The 19586-nt window shown below is 42.9% G+C and overlaps 1 protein-coding gene across 1 annotated transcript in view; it reads right to left on the bottom strand.

Annotated features, from left to right (window-relative positions):
- LOC126480873 (glutamate receptor 1-like) overlaps positions 1–19586 on the bottom strand; it is a 377262-nt gene that overhangs the window by 50335 nt on the left and 307341 nt on the right. The window contains exons 11-12 of the mRNA XM_050104251.1: positions 9045–9165; positions 1765–1859 (exon numbers count right to left, since the gene is read on the bottom strand). Coding sequence (XP_049960208.1) covers positions 1765–1859; positions 9045–9165 — 216 coding nt within the window. The remainder of the gene's footprint in view (positions 1–1764; positions 1860–9044; positions 9166–19586) is intronic.

The raw sequence follows: 19586 nt of genomic DNA, 5'->3' as shown, positions 1-19586 counted from the left end.
AACTAAAATTAAACAGGCCTCTGGACACGGTGGAATCTCTGTCCCATTCTATACAAATCTGCAGCTGAGGTAGCTCCTCTCTTAACCGTAGTACACCATACAGTCCTTGAATAAAAAATTGTACTTTGTGGTTGGAAGAGAACACAGATCACACACCATACCCATCTACAAGCAAGATACCAAAAGAGGTTAAAAAAATGTAGTATCATTGATATCTACGTATTGTAGAATTATAGAGACGTATTCCGAGCTCAAATGTAGTGAGGTATCTGGAACAGCATCGATTCCAGAACGAAAGGTCTTGAGACCAAACTGTCGCTTGTTTCACATAAGCTCCTGAAAACCATGAATCAAGGAAGTCAGGTGGATGCATTTCTTCTTGACTATCGGAAAGCGTATGACTCAGTGCCAGACCAACTCTTACTAACTAAGGCACGAACATGTGGTATATCCAACAAAATTTATGACTCGGCTGAGGTTTTTCCTCATGTTAATTTAGATGGAGAACTAACGGCAGATAAGAATTAACTTCTGGCACGTCCCAAGGAGGGGTTCATTGTACATAAATGACCTGACAGGTATTATTAACAGTAATCTCAGACTTTTGAGGGTGAAGTAACTATCTGTAATGAAGTATTATCTGGTTAAACTTGCACAAATATGTAGTCATAGCTTGATGAGGTTTCAAAGTGATGAAAAGTTTGGCAACTTCCTTTAAATGCTCGGAAATACAAAAGCGTGGAATTCACAAAACGCTAAAAAAGCGTAGTACATTATGATTATGATATCAATGAGTCACAGTTGGAATTAGTCAGCTCTTACAAAATACATGGGAGTAATTATTTGTAGAGGTACGAAACTGAATGATCACATTCGTTATGTAGCAGACAACACAGTCAGTGTTCAAAGGATATGGCTTAGAAAGCTGTGCGACCTACCACGGAATATTGTAGAAGTGTGGGAAAGTGATACCAAACAGGACTAAGAGGAGTATTGAATGCACAAGAAAACTTACAGCATAAATTGTCACGGGTTTGGAAAGAACACCAATTCAGTCGTGGAGACGTCTGAGACCTTAAAATTCACTTAAAATTCCTTGTCTCGCGCCCTCACCATCTTCAGATCATAGGAAGAAGCGTTCAATCATAAGTGTATTTCAAAAAGCGGTTTTCTCAATGTGTTTGTAAGTGAGCTTCTGATCCGTCTCATGATCTGAAGATACTGGGAACTACTGAAATCGGTGATTTCAGTTTGAGATTTTATATGGTTGTGTTAGACAGTAAACTATTTTAAAAAGGACATAGGTTTGACTCAAAGGAGATAATCGTGGAAATGATGAAAATCCAGGACTGACAGACGCTTTGATACAGACATCGCCATGCCTCGCGCGATGCCAATATTAATTAGAGATCTAGAAATATACTGAAGCTCTGAACGTATCGCTCCAGTGGTGACTGCGGAGACAAGGTTACAAAAATTAACGTTCTCACAGGTGTTTTTAATTATTCGCCATTGTCTACACGGGAATGGAACAGGAAGAAAATCTGATTAGAGGTGCAGTTGGCAGTAATCTTTGCCATACAATTCACAACTGTTTGCAGTCTGTGGGAGTATCTGGTGTCTATGACTCTTTGTTAACAGTTGTCAAATGTGCGAGACTTGCCCGCTACAGAAGCATCACAGGGCTGAAATAATTGTAAATGAGAAGCTTTGCGTGTGACAGGCTTACTGAGTTGAGACGGCATTGTCTTACACGTGGCTTACCCTGCGAACGAGCTCCCCCACCATTCCGTCCCAGCCGCCTTCAACGTCCGGGTTCTCAGCGCCGTATTGGCCGTCCTTCACGATCCGGAGCTCATCTGCAACAATACACAGTCAACAGCATGATCCCGGAAGCACGGGCAGTACTTGAAATGGTGTCTTTGGAGTAACAAACGACAACTATCTTTATAACTAAACAACTAAAACCGTTGCACGGTCACATAGAGCCAATTACAGGCAGCCTATCTAACGGCCTACAGGAGCAACAGACATTTGATTTACAATATTTCATATAATTGTTGACCGATTTTAAAAATTCAAAACGTTGCCATAATCTGCACATTAAGATGTCTAATGTCCTGTTAAAGGTTTAAAACAGTAAGACAAGAACTACGGTTACAATACATCTTCATCACCATCACCATCATCATCATCATCATCATCATCATCATCATGTATTCAAGGCTTGGACCTTTTAGTCCATTCTGTCAAAATATATATACAGCGTGTTTCAGAAGTCCGGGAACTCTTTAAAAATTTATATTAGCCGAAAGAGTTGTATTACAAAGCATCAATGTACATCATTTGAAATAATACACTTGTATATTTTTTCAACGACACCCACTTCACAAAAACTCCATGTGAAAACCATGCGTGATCCTCCAAAACTGACGCAATAATCGAACTCTTGCCACGCAGGGGCAACATGTCTTCCGAGACTGCGGCTGTAGCTTGTTTAGTTCTCCTTTTCAATTCCACATCACTTGGAAGACGAGGGACGTACAAAAATTCCCTTACATAAATCTATAAAAAGGAGTCACAAGGAGTAATGTCCGGAGACTTAAGAGGCCATTTTAGCACACGTTGGTCTACCACTCCACAACCTCCAGTCCAATGACTGGGTAGCGCTGTGTTCAGGTGTGCCCTAACACCACGGCGAACACGTGCGGGTGTACCATGTAACTGAAAGACAAGGTTCTATGATTCTGTTGGCAACAGTGGCATTAACCACTAACATCTGAAGGAAGGACTCTCCAGTAGCAGATAGTTCTTAGAAGAACAAAAAGGTCCATAAAGTTTCTTGTGAGAAATGGTACAAAAAACAATGATCTTCAGAGAATCTCGCTCGTGTCCGTTATGTGGGTTTTCTGTTCCCCAAATTCTACAATTGTGCCTATTTCCTTTCCAATTTGTATGAAATGTTGTCTCGTCCGTAAGAATTATCGAATTCAAAAACAATCATATTTGACCTGTAATGCACAGCAAAGCTCGAGTCGCTGGTCTTTGCCTTCAGGAAATAACTTTTGTACTAAATGTGGTTTGTATGGTTTCATGTTTAATTTTTTACTCAAAACGCGCCACAGAGGCGTTGTTGGTATTTCCAACTATTCGTGAAGTTCTGCGTAGAGATTTTGCCGGACTTCTTGTGAAAGCTTCTCTCAATCGTTCCTCGTCATTTACATTCACACCTGGCCGCCCACTTTTCTCGTCACACAAACACCCAGTTTCAACGAACTTTACATGGCAGCAGTAGAGTGCCTTTCTGGTTGGTGCTGCTTTTCTGTACTTCATCCTAAATTTTCGTTGGACATTCGTTGCACTCTTTGTTTTGTCAAATTTTAGCACGGAGAAGGACTTGTCAGCTCCAGAAAGCGCCATCTTCATTATGATACCACCGTGCGACCATGCGTGGAACTGCATGTCACATCTTCAATGAGAAAAAGAATTACTATTTCACCCTTTAAAATGATATAGATCGTTATTTTGTAATTCTACTCATCCGTATACAATAATTGTTTTGAAAACGCTCTATATGTATACGAGGGGCGTTCAGTAAGTAAAGCAACACTTTTTTTATTCGCCAGTTTCGGTTGGAAAAAAATGCGGAATATGTTGTGGGACTGCTAGCGTTAATGGTTGCATGAAGTTCCGATAGGTGGTGGCGCTATACGTAGCCTTCAAAATGTCTGTAATAGGGGTGCATTTCGGGCAGAGAACTGTCAGTGGGTTTCTTTTGGCAGAAAACCAGAGCATCGCAGGTATTCAGAGGCGCTTGCAGAATGTATACGGAAACTTCGCGGTGAATAAAAGAACGGTGAGTCGTTGGGCGAGGCTTCTGTCGTCATCGCAACAAGGTCGCGCAAACACGTCCGATCTCCTGCGTGAAGAAATGACTTCAGCGCGTTCGTCGCCACAAAAATACTAACGAACTTCTCCTTCTCCATGACAACGCAAGGCCTCACACAGGTTTGTGCACACAAAGTTTCATTGGACTGTTCTTCCTGATTCATTCTACAGCCCGGATGTTGCAGCTTCTGACTTCCAGTAGTTTAGACTCTGCGGGAAACAGTGGTAGATGATGGAGACGCTACAGATGCAGCAAAGCAAGACGTTAGCTTCAACGTCGACCAGTAGTGGTACCATGCGGGCATAAAAGCCCTCCGAGTAAGGCAGCATAGGACCGTCACATTGAATAGAGACTGTGGTGTATTGGAATTAAGAATAAAACCAACCTGTTTAAAAAAAAGTGACCTTACTTATTGATTATCCATCGTATGGACACTACTAGCCATTAAAATTGCTACACCAAGAAGAAATGCAGATGATAAACGGGTATTCATTGGACAAATATATTGTACTAGAACTGGCATGTGATTATATTTTCACGCAATTTGGATGCATAGATCCTGAGAAATCAGTACCCAGAAGAACCACCTCTGGCCGTAATAACGGCCTTGATACGCCTGGGCATTGAGTCAAACAGAGCTTGGATGGCATGTACAGGTACAGCTGCCCATGCAGCTTCAACACGATACCACAGTTCATCAAGAGTACTGACTGACGTATTGTGAGGAGCCAGTTGCTCGGCCACCATTGAACAAACGTTTTCAATTGGTGAGAGATCTGGAGCATGTGCTGGCCAGGGCAGCAGTCGAACATTTTCTGTATCCAGAAAGGCCCGTGCAGCACCTGCAACATGCGGTCGTGCATTATCCTGCTGGAATGTAGGGTTTCGTAGCTATCGAATGAAGGGTAGAGCCACGGGTCGTAACACATCTGAAATGTAACGTCCACTGTTCAAAGTGCAGTCAATGCGAACAAGAGGTGACCGAGATGTGTAACCAATGGCACCCCATACCATCATGCCGGGTGATACGCCAATATGGCGATGACGAATACACGCTTCCAATGAGCGTTCACCGCGATGTCGCCAAACACGGACGCGACCACCATGAGGCTGTAAACAGAACGTGGATTCATTCGAAAAAATGACGTTTTGCCATTCGTGCACACAGGTTCGTCGTTGAGTACGCCATCGCAGGCGCTCCTGTCTGTGATGCAGCGTCAAGGGAAACCGCAGCCATGCTCTCCGAGCTGATAGTCCACGCTGCTGCAAACGTCGTCGAACTGTTCGTGCAGATGGTTGTTGTCTTGAAAACGTCCCCATCTGTTGACTCAGGGATCGAGACGTGGCTGCACGATCCGTTACAGCCATGCGGATAAGATGCCTGTCATCTCGACTGCTAGTGATACGAGACCGTTGTGACCCAGAACGGCGTTCCGTATTACCCTCCTGAACCCACTCATTCCATATTCTGCTAACAGTCATTGGATCTCGACCAACGTGAGCAGCAATGTCGCGATACGATAAACAGCAATCGCGATAAGCTACAATCCGACCTTTATCAAAGTCGGAAAAGTGATGGTGCGCATTTCTCCTCCTTACACGAGGCATCACAACAACGTTTCACCAGGCAACGCCAGTCAACTGCTGTTTGTGTATGAGAAATCGGTTGGAAACTTTCCTCATGTCACCACGTTGTATGAGTCGCCAACGGTGCCAACCTTGTGTGAATGCTCTGAAGAGCTGATCATTTAAATATCACAGGATCTTCTTCCTGTCGGTTAAATTTCGCGTCTGTAGCACGTCATCTTCGTGGTGTAGTAATTTTAATGGCCAGTAGTGTATATTACAAGGACAAAAGGCATTCTGTGTTCTGCATTTTCTGCTTCTATGCTGACTTCTTTTTAGAGTCGTTGGAACTACATGCATAGCGAGGACGTTGCCTGTAATTATAGAATGATGTGTATGATGTTCCATTTCGATTATTATTTCCATGCTGCATTCCATTGGAATTTATCGTTGCTAGCAAGCACAGCTTGGCGTAACATTTCGTCCCAAATTTTTCAGTTTCACAGCTATGCCGTTTTTTGCATCTAGTGTTAATATCCTTTCTTGAAACAGAGAGTCTTCGTTTCATGTTCAAAGGTCGATCTGGGCATTTCACTTATTCATCCACGTGTACAGGCGACCGGCGCATGTTACCTTCCACTTAATACTATTATGAGAATTACTGATTGCATAGGGGTTTCTTTTCTGTTTTGAATTTCATGCTCTGTGGAATTGTCTCCACGTGGTTCGTTGAAGAACTACAACAATCTTGATATTGCAGTTTCTTACCACACGCTCTCATAGACTTACATAAATCTACGGTTGATGTGAACACAAGCTATTAAATGAATTTTGTCTTCAGCGGAATCGTTATTCAAAGGAGCTGCTATCAGCAGCAACATTTCTCAATTCTTTCTGTGTATCTTACAGGCAGTATAGGCTAACTTCGTGTTTCCGAGAACTCCGAGACTTCATACTGATCCTGAATATGTTTGAAGTGACTGCTATATTTCAGGTACATTTTTCGATAGGTGTTAGGATCTACAAAGTGAGGTCTTACATCTCATAGCACATGTTGTTTCTATAGGGAGAGACAGAAAGGTACTTACAGATTTTGCCAGAAAATTAGGCGTAATGTTGCATTCATTTAAAATGCAGGGTGATTCAATTGCCCTTACATATGGGTTTTATGTAACCTGCAACTCCTTCAAATATTATGTGCAAATTTTCATACTCCCGCCCGCTAAATGCAAACTATTAGTCCCAGAGAAAAATGAGCAGTAAGGTTTTGCGGAAAATTTATTTTATTTTTCGCTGGAGGCAGTAGTTCTCGAATTATGCAAGAAAAACGTACGAAAGTGACCTCCAAATGGGTTTTTCTTGAACAACTGGAGAAGTGTGGCCTCCAGCGACAACGTGTCCCAATACAAAATTTAGCTACGTTGCATTTATTACAAACACGTTTTGTTCATTTATTCTGTAGGACAAACACTTTGCATGTAGAGAGAGAGAGTATATGAAACTCTCGCACATGGTTTACGAAGATATTGCGGGTTACATGTAACCCGTAAGTAGGGTTAACTGAATCACCAAGAGTATTTCAAGCCGCCTTATATTTTTTGTCGCGCCTTGAAAGTTGTCCCTACTTCTCAACATATAAATGACACTCAAGTCAGGTCGCATTAATATTCATTATTGAGTAATAATTTTGCATAAAAGGGACATATTTTCAGGGCATTTTCACTCAAACTATGTCAGTTAGGTACTTAGTTTTGTTAAAAAAAGAAGTAGGAGGGTTTTAAGATCAAGTGGACACTGAATATCAAAATAACGTTGACAGCTCTGAAGAGCAAAGTAGAAGACTAACAGCAAGAGTTATCTCCATAAGAGGGAATAAAGGGCATGACTAAGTAATATAACGTATAAAGTAAAAAATATAAAATATTAGAAAATAAATAAAAAAATAAAAAGTACAAGGGCCCTGCTCATGGGTATGCATAAACTCACCGATTACTGAGGGGTACAAAATCCAGTTGGACGCAATGTAGAATAGTTTAGAAACAATACGTCTAGATGTAGATATAGTGTTGTTAGGCGAGGAAATTTGAGCTTTGCCAAGGTAACTAGTAACAGATGCAGTAACATAAGCTGAAATTTATTCTTTCAGAACTTTAATTGAATTTTTTTATTTTATGATCTTCTATTTAATTACATTTTCAACATTCTGTTTTATTTCTACATTATGTATTAATAATAGTTGACGTTAATATGCTTTATGTACATACATGGTGTTCCAAAACTCTGTGGCAAAACTTCGGGAATGGACTCCTCATCTAACAAGAAGAAAAAAAGTCTCGTAACTATGGCCTGAATAGCTAAGAGTACTTCATATTCGATACTCTGAAACAAATCTCTTTTAGTGCAAGCTCTTTTCTTTTCATATTTTTAGTGTATGTAGTATAGACCAAAAGCAAGGAAAAAGGTCAGGTAGAAATGGGTTCTAATATGCTTACCTTCATAGCTACTATGAAACTCAACTCTTCTACTGAACAGGTGCTCATAGCTTTTAAGACATACATTATAGAGCCCATGTCTGGTGGACATTTTGCTTCTTTTGGTCCATGCTACCTCCTCCCAAAATATGAAAAGTAAAGAGTCATTAAAAAGAGACTTATTTCTCAGTGTGAACAGAAAGAAACGCTCATAACTCTCAAGGTATGCATTTTAGAGCCGATGACTACCAGACTTCATTTCTTGTCAGATGAGGAATCTGTCCCTCAAATTTTGCTGTCGGTTTCTGGAAGACCCTGCATAATTAAAAAGCAATGTTTATCATCAGATTTACTTAATATGTACGACCTATTTAGAGATTCCAGATAACAAGTCTTAAATTTGTGACAAGAAATTGAATTGAACTGAATTAAGTAAAATGTTCCCAACGGTTTGTGTTGAAACTGTGCCTACAACGTCCGCCTGGATTTCGTGTGTTGTCATCTGTCTGTTCTACAGAACCAGCCGAACAGTCCTACGATCTTGCAGTGGTGTAGACCTTCTGGAACGACCAGTGCATACTTTTCTTGGAACACTGATGTTCAAGAGTCCATCTCCTTACCACTCGTTGTGGAGTCGTTGCACTGCAGTCAACTGCCAATGATATCTGTTCGTGTGATTCTCTCGTGTCCCTCATGCCATTGATTCGACTAGTCCAAGAGTCGGAATAATGGCGATAAACTGCAAGCGCATATCCTCTGGGCATACTATGTTGCAATCTCCACATAAAAAGTTCTTGTAACATTAAACACACCGAATAGCCATCAAGTACTGATACCTGTCTTCCGCTGTAGGATTCTCTTTTTCTGTACTGGCAAGACTGAAAATAAGCTCACATACACATGGACTTTCGATCATCATGTACCACAGTCATGGGAATACTGGCGAATCGGTATTGTGGGACTCGATCAAGATTTTAATGATGTAAGAGTTTCCATTTCGGTCAGTGCAATTAAAAAGATTCATAGTCCTTCCTGGGGCTAGGAAGGCGTTTCCTTGCTGTCCTAATGTTTGTCTTCAGAGAAGTGTGAGTGGTTATCAAAGTATGTCGTTTACTTACAGTTAATGCCAATCTTGTTGGCGATGAGGTCGGCGAGGTCCTTGCAGTAGCCCTCGAAACGGTCGTTGCCCAGCAGGATTTCTCCTGGCTCTGGTTTACGAAGCATTATATACGGCTCCTCCTGCCAACAACAGTCCATTTTATTTTGTTGTGTTGTGCATTAAAGAAATCAATATAGAGAAACAAAGTGCAGCAGTGAGACAGAAAGTGACGATATAAGATATTAAATGAAAGCCAATGCAGTATCATTCTGAGTGTGGAGTTAGTTATGTGGTTGGTGCTGCAATCAATACAAAGGCAACCATAATGCAGAATAAACTCAACATCACCTCCTTTAAATTACGAAAGGCCTTCGGTTTTAGCATGCATAATTAAAAGTTGAGAGATTGTACCCTTTTTCTGAGCCTAATCATTTGAACCAATGTTAAAGACTGAAGTTTCAATAATCTAATTATACTGCTATAGACCATGGGCAGCAAGGTCCGGGGACCTTGCTGCCCATGGTCTATAGCCCCTCGTCCTATCAACCGGTTGGGAAACACTTAATTCAGATCGACCCTGACCATTATCGCCTTCTGGCATGGGGCACCATCATGTTCGTTAACAACAGTGTCTTGTTTCAATTGTAGCTGCAGAAATTCCGTCAGCATATATCCAAGTAATGGGCACAATTAATGGTTTTCTCTCTGAAAAAGAATGGTCCATAGATGCTTGTCCGTATGATTCCCTACAACACACTGATCCTTGAATTGTCCATGATACGCTCAATGAATTCAGTTGGAGGTGTGTCGGCCCATATGTGACAGTTATTCCGGTTGACTTGTCTACTCACATGGACGGTTGCCTTATCACTAAACAACATGTGTGACTTTAAATCATCAGTCTCAATACACTCCAACAAATCTATGCACAGCGCCATACGTTCTGCTAAGTCCTCGTCATGGGGTTGGTGTAATATTTACAATGATATACACGCTTCTTCAAGGCGAATTGCAGGACTTTGAACAATGTTGATTTCGGAATTTGCAGTTGACGTGAAAGACACCGTGCAGATTAAGTACTCCAAACTACACTCCTGGAAATGGAAAAAAGAACACATTGACACCGGTGTGTCAGACCCACCATACTTGCTCCGGACACTGCAAGAGGGCTGTACAAGCAATGATCACACGCACGGCACAGCGGACAGACCAGGAACCGCGGTGTTGGCCGTCGAATGGCGCTAGCTGCGCAGCATTTGTGCACCGCCGCCGTCAGTGTCAGCCAGTTTGCCGTGGCATACGGAGCTCCATCGCAGTCTTTAACACTGGTAGCATGCCGCGACAGCGTGGACGTGAACCGTATGTGCAGTTGACGGACTTTGAGCGAGGGCGTATAGTGGGCATGCGGGAGGCCGGGTGGACGTACCGCCGAATTGCTCAACACGTGGGGCGTGAGGTTTCCACAGTACATCGATGTTGTCGCCAGTGGTCGGCGGAAGGTGCACGTGCCCGTCGACCTGGGACCGGACCGCAGCGACGCACGGAAGAACGCCAAGACCGTAGGATCCTACGCAGTGCCGTAGGGGACCGCACCGCCACTTCCCAGCAAATTAGGGACACTGTTGCTCCTGGGGTATCGGCGAGGACCATTCGCAACCGTCTCCATGAAGCTGGGCTACGGTCCCGCACACCGTTAGGCCGTCTTCCGCTCACGCCCCAACATCGTGCAGCCCGCCTCCAGTGGTGTCGCGACAGGCGTGAATGGAGGGACGAATGGAGACGTGTCGTCTTCAGCGATGAGAGTCGCTTCTGCCTCGGTGCCAATGATGGTCGTATGCGTGTTTGGCGCCGTGCAGGTGAGCGCCACAATCAGGACTGCATACGACCGAGGCACACAGGGCCAACACCCGGCATCATGGTGTGGGGAGCGATCTCCTACACTGGCCGTACACCACTGGTGATCGTCGAGGGGACACTGAATAGTGCACGGTACATCCAAATCGTCATCGAACCCATCGACCTACCATTCCTAGACCGGCAAGGGAACCTGCTGTTCCAACAGGACAATGCACGTCCGCATGTATCCCGTGCCACCCAACGTGCTCTAGAAGGTGTAAGTCAACTACCCTGGCCAGCAAGATCTCCGGATCTGTCCCCCATTGAGCATGTTTGGGACTGGATGAAGCGTCGTCTCACGCGGTCTGCACGTCCAGCACGAACGCTGGTCCAACTGAGGCGCCAGGTGGAAATGGCATGGCAAGCCGTTCCACAGGACTACATCCAGCATCTCTACGATCGTCTCCATGGGAGAATAGCAGCCTGTATTGCTGCAACAGCTGGATATACACTGTACTAGTGCCGACATTGTGCATGCTCTGTTGCCTGTGTCTATGTGCCTGTGGTTCTGTCAGTGTGATCATGTGATGTATCTGACCACAGGAATGTGTCAATAAAGTTTCCCCTTCCTGGGACAATGAATTCACGGTGTTCTTATTCCAATTTCCAGGAGTGTAACTCCTGTGTGGCGTCAGTGTCAGCTACGCTTGTGGGAGGACGATATGGACGAGACTCGTCAGCAGCAGTGCCTGTTCGTTGAAAGTTATTTAACATTTTCTATATGCTTTTATTCGTTCCTAAATTTCCGTTGAAATCGTCATCGCAGCTCAACGTACGGAACACCCTGTAGAGGCCATGTGACAATGGCATTATGTTCAGGAATCGTCAACAAACTGACCATTGAGCAATCTGTAACAGAAAGACATTCGTAAGGTACTGCAAACACGAAATAATTATTTTATGGACACTCTTTATTTGAGGGAAACATGCTTCACAGTACCGTCTAATCTTCGATATTTAAGTGGTTTCGCTACATACTAATAATTTCTGCCACGATACGTTGTTTCTCCAGCCTAGCCCAATTAAACAAGTTTGTAATAACGTCTCTGTCGACGTTACGACCTTCCTTCCATCGCCTCGCTGTGCTGAGTATCCCCTAGTTTCCATTATCGTTATAATAAGAAAATTAGGTTATTTTACCCATCAGGATCACTTTCTAATACACTCTAAGACAAACAAAGGAGCTATGTGCCATGAAAAAATTATCCTAATGGCACGGAAATCGTCAGATGTGATGTAGATGTACAGACAAACAAATGATTACAGTTCCAGAAGAAAAATGGATTATTTACTTAAGAGAAAGAACTTCAGAAATTCAGAAAGTCAACAACTCGTTGATAAATCTATGGACGTTACTCATCATGGCGCCTGCCATTGATTACAGAGCTTTCGGATGTCCTGCTGAGGGATACCGTACCAAATTCTATTCAATTGGCGCGTTAGATCGTCAAAAGCCCGAGCTGTTGGAGAGCCCTGCTCATAGTGCTCCAAATTCTCTCGATTGTGACGAGATCGGCGACGTTTCTGACCAAGGTAGGGTTTGGTAAGTACGAAGAAAACCAGTAGAAACTCCCGCGTGGCTGGCGAGCGTCATCTTGCTGAAATGTGGGCCCAGAACGGCTTGCGATGAAGGGCAACAAAAATGGGGCGTAGAATATCGTCGACGTACCGCTGTGCTGTAAGAGTGCCCCGAATGGCAACCAAAGGGGTCCTGTACTGAAATGAAATGGCATCGTTGTCTCTCACTCCTGGTTGTCGGGCAGAACTGTACACGACGTTCAAAGTCGTCGACATGCAATTCCTGGTACTTAGAAATTTGGTACGGGTGCAATCGATGTTGATGTAGCATTCTAAACACCAACGTTTTTAGATTCCGATTCTCGCGCAGTTTGTCTGCTACTGATGTGTGGATTAACCGCGACAGCAGCTAGAACACCTACTTGGGCATCATCATTTGTTGCAGGTTGACGTTTCACATGTGGCTGAATACTTCCTGTTTCCTTAAATAACGTAACTATCCGGCGAACGGTCCGGGCACTTGGACGAAGTCGTCCAGGATACCGAGCAGCATACATAGCACACACCCGTTGGGCATTTTGATCACAATAGCCATACATCAACACGATATCGACCTTTTCCGCAATTGGTAAACTGTCCATTTTAACACGTGTAATGTATCACGACGCAAATACCGTCCGCATTGGCGTAATGTTTCGTGATACCACGTACTTATACGTTCGTGAGTATTACAGCGCTATCTATCACAAAGCGAAAAAAGTGGTCCAACTAAAACATTCATATTTCTTTAGGTACTACACAAATATGTAATAAAAATGGGGGTTCCTATTTTAAAAAACGCAGTTGATATCCGTTTGACCTATGGCAGCGCCATCTAGAGGGCCAACCATAGCGCCATCTGGTTCCCACCTTCAAGCTAGACGAGTTTTGTTGTTTGTAGTTTTTTCGTTTGATGCTTATTTCGCGAGATATTTGGCCCGGTCACTATCAATGGACCACCCTATATATTTGGGCTGACGACAGCTACAGGTGGTAAAAAGGAAATTACAAATATCTGCTGAAACATCAGATAATGGATTAACGTCTCTTGGGAGGAACACTATGCCGATAGGTGTCAGTAAAAATTTGCCCAAATGAAGCCATGATTCTAAAGTTACGGTTTTTAATATGACAGATTCGGTGAGTTTGTGAATGAACTGTACCCTAAGAACTTAAATATGACAGGAAGCACCCAAACCTGATTTTATCTCAAACGTTTGACAGTTATTCACTTAACACGATTTTTAAGATAAGATTACTTTCATACCTAAAACGTAAGCATATTCCATTAGCACTCCGTCTTCAGGCCACAAGTGACCCATCGGGGCCATCCGAGCGCCGTGTCATTCTCAATTGACGATGCGGATAGGAGGAGCATGTGGTCAGCACACTACTCTCCCGGTCGTTGTGATGGTTTTCTTTGGCCGGAGCCGCTACTATTCAATCATATAGCTCCTCAATTGGCATCACGAGGCTGAGTGCAACCCGAAAAATGGCAACAGTGCATGGCGGCCCGGATGGTCACCCATGCAAGTGCCGGCCACACCCGACAGCGCTTAATTTCGGTTATCTGACGGGAACCGGTGTATCCACTGCCGTTATCTACATTCCATTAGCATGTTATAAAACACACCCATTCACCTTAGATATAATTTTTCTTTATTTGCTGACAAAACTTCACAACTGGTCATTCCAGTGGATTTATTTTGTTATTTTCATGGCCTCTATCTTAAATGTCGAGCGTCGTAACAAAAGTTCAAAAAACGTGTTTTGAAAGCTATATTTTTTTATTGTTTAGCTAAAATGTAATCGTGTGGCAGAAATCGACGAGATAAATGTGAGAAATTTTCCACAGTAACCCTCGTAGCCTCAGTTTAATATGTTGTTGTGCTGTTATATGATGTGGACTTCTCATTCGGTAACACCACGCCTGGATGCTGCAATGTGTTGAAATGATTGGGGACTCTATTTCGGCAATGTTTTCTAGAAGTCCGCATTGGCCTTGACTGAAACACAGCTTCGAAACCTCTGCCGTGCCAAGGAAACGCAATAATGTACTGTGAACGTCCTGACAACCGAACAAACACAAGTTATGTAGCGCTTCCTAAAACCGCAGTGTTTCCTGTTACGTTCAAATGTGTGTGAAATCTTATGGGACTTAAGTGCTAAGGTCATCAGTCCCTAAGCTTACATACTACTTAACCTAAATTATCCTAAGGACAAACACACACACTCATGCCCGAGGGAGGACTCGAACCTCCGCCGGGACCAACCGCACAGTCCATGACTGTAGTGCCCAAGACCACTCGGCTAATCCCGCGCGGCTTCCTATTATGCTCTGCAATGCTAAACCATGGGTTACGCAGCATAACAATAATTTCAAGAAAAGGAGGAGAACTCTGTAACGAATAATGAGTCTGTGAGCCACATTCCAAGAGAGGCAAGTGCTCCCTGTTGCTCCCCCCCCCCCCCCCCCCCCCACCGAACCCAGCCTTGTAAGTGCCGGTGGTTATACCTCCGTTTCTTTCATTTATTTCTTGTCTCTCCTCTCTCCTTAGTTATTCTTCGATACGAGAGATTAACATGTTTGTCACCTGTCGTGAGGGTTGAGATAGTGAAAGAGTTCGTTTCAGTTTTTTTTTTACCCGTTAATGGGAAGAGAAGATACGGGATTCCAACGTACTATGTCTGTTGGATACTGAAAAAATTTAAAAAGTTTCTGCATTCATGCTTAATACATAAAGTTTTCCTGAACCACTAAAAAGAGACGAACATGTCAGTTGCTTACGACGTCATTTTTGTCCATCTGTTAAACTCAAATAACGTAGCGAAGATACTTAAAACTTAAATAGGGCTCAAAGAGTAATTACGGAAACGACTATTCCAAAAAGGGGTTGCCAACAAGGAACTTTAAAGCAGAAAAATTTGTTGTTTCGGCTGTTACATGCTGTGTGTGGCCGAATTCAACTCCAGTAATGTTATACGACGATTGGTTACTTTGGCTGAGACGCAGATCTACCAGCGCACGCAAAAACGGAATATGAAACAGAAGACGGTGCAAATCGATGATCCTGCACAAAAAGGCGATATGTATTTTATCGCTGCAGTGTTTCCTGAGAAGAAAGTGGGGTTCTTCTCAATGATTTCTGTGTAAAGAGTAAAATAAGTGGCCAGTACATAAGTCTTCTGGCCCAACGATTCAAAAAATTAAGCGAGCAAAGGCGTGGACTAAAAGAAAAAGGAAAATCTTCCTTAACGAACGGAATGGAAAGTAGTTTTTTAGTCAAAAGCTGAGGATTTTTCGGTATAGATTGTTGGAACATCCATTCTGTTCACCAGATTTAGTGCTCTATGACTTCCGAGTATTCTCACATACAGAGAAATTCCTGCTTGAAGACCTTTTCAAGACTGAAGCAGGCACTACAGCAGCCATGAACGGATATTTGACAGACCATCCGGGATTGCTTTCTGCAAGAACGTTGGAAAGAATGCACTGACCTAAAAGGAGACAGAATTACAAAACGATTTCTTACCCAAATTTAAATTCATTGCCAGCTTGAACAAAATGTTTCCTTAATGTCGTAAGTTTTTTTTTTTTTTGGTCATCAATCTACTGACTGGTTTGATGCGGCCCGCCACAAATTCCTTTCCTGTGCTAACCTCTTCATCTCAGAGTAGCACTTGCAACCTACGTCCTCAATTATTTGCTTGACGTATTCCAATCTCTGTCTTCCTCTACAGTTTTTGCCCTCTACAGCTCCCTCTAGTACCATGGAAGTCATTCCCTTATGTCTCAGTAGATGTCCTATCATCCTGTCCCTTCTCCTTATCAGTGTTTTCCACATATTCCTTTCCTCTCCGATTCTGCGTAGAACCTCCTCATTCCTTACCTTATCAGTCCACCTAATTTTCAACATTCGTCTATAGCACCACATCTCAAATGCTTCGATTCTCTTCTGTTCCGCTTTTCCCACAATCCATGTTTCACTACCATACAATGCTGTACTCCAGACGCACATCCTCAGAAATTTCTTCCTCAAATTAAGGCCGGTATTTGATATTAGTAGACTTCCTTTGGCCAGAAATGCCTTTTTTGCCATAGCGAGTCTGCTTTTGATGTCCTCCTTGCTCCGTCCGTCATTGGTTATTTTACTGCCTAGGTAGCAGAATTCCTTAACTTCATTGACTTCGTGACCATCAATCCTGATGTTAAGTTTCTCGCTGTTCTCATTTCTACTACTTCTCATTACCTTCGTCTTTCTCCGATTTACTCTCAAACCATACTGTGTACTCATTAGACTGTTCATTCCGTTCAGCAGATCATTTAATTCTTCTTCACTTTCACTCAGGATAGCAATGTCATCAGCGAATCGTATCACTGATATCCTTTCACCTTGTATTTTAATTCCTCTCCTGAACCTTTCTTTTATTTCCATCATTGCTTCCTCGATGTACAGATTGAAGAGTAGGGGCGAAAGGCTACTGCCTTGTCTAACACCCTTCTTAATACGAGCACTTCGTTCTTGATCATCCACTCTTATTATTCCCTCTTGGTTGTTGTACATATTGTATATGACCCGTCTCTCCCTATAGCTTACCCCTACTTTTTTCAGAATCTCGAACAGCTTGCACCATTTTATATTGTCGAACGCTTTTTCCAGGTCGACAGATCCTATGAAAGTCTCTTGATTTTTCTTTAGCCTTGCTTCCATTATTAGCCGTAACGTCAGAATTGCCTCTCTCGTCCCTTTACTTTTCCTAAAGCCAAACTGATCGTCACCTAGCGCATTCTCAATTTTCTTTTCCATTCTTCTGTATATTATTCTTGTAAGGAGCTTCGATGCATGAGCTGTTAAGCTGATTGTGCGATAATTCTCGCACTTGTCAGCTCTTGCCGTCTTCGGAATTGTGTGGATGATTCTTTTCCGAAAGTCAGATGGTATATCGCCAGACATATATTCTACACACCAACGTGAATAGTCGTTTTGTTGCCACTTTCCCCAACGATTTTAGAAATTCTGATGGAATGTTATCTATCCCTTCTGCCTTATTTGACCGTAAGTCCTCCAAAGCTCTTTTAAATTCCGATTCTAATACTCGATCCCCTATCTCTTCTAAATCGACTCCTGTTTCTTCTTCTATCACATCAGACAAATCTTCACCCTCATAGAGGCTTTCAATGTATTCTTTCCACCTATCTGCTCTCTCCTCTGCATTTAACAGTGGCATTCCCGTTGCACTCTTAATGTTACCACCGTTGCTTTTAATGTCACCAAAGGTTGTTTTGACTTTCCTGTATGCTGAGTCTGTCCTTCCGACAATCATATCTTTTTCGATGTCTTCACATTTTTCCTGCAGCCATTTCGTCTTAGCTTCCCTGCACTTCCTATTTATTTCATTCCTCAGCGACTTGTATTTCTGTATTCCTGATTTTCCCGGAACATGTTTGTACTTCCTCCTTTCATCAATCAACTGAAGTATTTCTTCTGTTACCCATGGTTTCTTCGCAGCTACCTTCTTTGTACCTATGTTTTCCTTCCCAACTTCTGTGATGGCCCTTTTTAGAGATATCCATTCCTCTTCAACTGTGCTGCCTACTGCGCTATTCCTTATTGCTGTATCTATAGCGTTAGAGAACTTCAAACGTACCTCGTCATTCCTTAGTACTTCCCTATCCCACTTCTTTGCGTATTGATTCTTCCTGACTAATGTCTTGAACTTCAGCCTACTTTTCATCACTACTATATTGTGATCTGAGTCTATATCTGCTCCTGGGTACGCCTTACAATCTAGTATCTGATTTCGGAATCTCTGTCTGACCATGATGTAATCTAATTGAAATCTTCCCGTATCTCCCGGCCTTTTCCAAGTATACCTCCTCCTCTTGTGATTCTTGAACAGGGTATTCGCTATTACTAGCTGAAACTTGTTATAGAACTCAATTAGTCTTTCTCCTCTTTCATTCCTTGTCCCAAGCCCAGATTCTCGTACAACGTTTTCTTCTACTCCTTCCCCTACAACTGCATTCCAGTCGCCCATGACTATTAGATTTTCGTCCCCCTTTACATACTGCATTACCCTTTCAATATCCTCATACACTTTCTCTATATGTTCATCTTCAGCTTGCGACGTCGGCATGTATATCTGAACTATCGTTGTCGGTGTTGGTTTGCTGTCGATTCTGATTAGAACAACCCGGTCACTGAACTGTTCACAGTAACAAACCCTGTGCCCTACCTTCCTCTTCATAACGAATCCTACACCTGTTATACCATTTTCTGCTGCTGTTGATATTACCCGATACTCATCTGACCAGAAATCCTTGTCTTCCTACCACTTCACTTCACTGACCCCTACTATATCTAGATTGAGCCTTTGCATTTCCCTTTTCAGATTTTCTAGTTTCCCTACCACGTTCAAGCTTGTGACATTCCACGCCCCGACTCGTAGAACGTTATCCTTTCGTTGATTATTCAATCTTTTTCTAATGGTAACCTCACCCTTGGCAGTCCCCTCCCGGAGATCCGAATGGGGGACTATTCCGGAATCTTTTGCCAATGGAGAGATCATCACGACACTTCTTCAATTACAGGCCACATGTCCTGTGGATACACGTTACGTGTCTTTAATGCAGTGGTTTCCATTGCCTTCTGCATCCTCATGTCGTTGATCATTGCTGATTTTTCCGCCTTTAGGGGCTATTTCCCACCCCTAGGACACTAGACAAAAAATTAGTCACCCAATTGGGACATCACGTTGATACCGTGTTATACGGGGTCTAGCATTGATAATGGTGTCAATTTGGGGAGCAAGACAGCCCACAGTTTCTTTCAGGTGTGCAATATCCAGATAAAGCCACTCGTTGATGAACAGATACTGTAGAGCTACTAAATTGCGGCGATGTTGATTTGCTACGTTTCGTTCACTGTCCCAAACAGTCCCAAACATTTTCTACACGATAGGTATCGGGCGATTTTGCGAGACAGGCGAGGTGTGATGGTTCGTCAGAACTGGTGCATGCACGTGTAGACCAACGACCACGCTTGTTGTCGTCTTCAGGAGTGTCCACAGCAAACTCGTTATGAAGATGTAGAAGTAAGTGTAACTC

This window comes from Schistocerca serialis, chromosome 5 (assembly GCF_023864345.2).
Source record: "Schistocerca serialis cubense isolate TAMUIC-IGC-003099 chromosome 5, iqSchSeri2.2, whole genome shotgun sequence".
Taxonomy (NCBI): domain Eukaryota; kingdom Metazoa; phylum Arthropoda; class Insecta; order Orthoptera; family Acrididae; genus Schistocerca; species Schistocerca serialis.
This window is presented reverse-complemented; position numbering and strand designations above follow the sequence as displayed.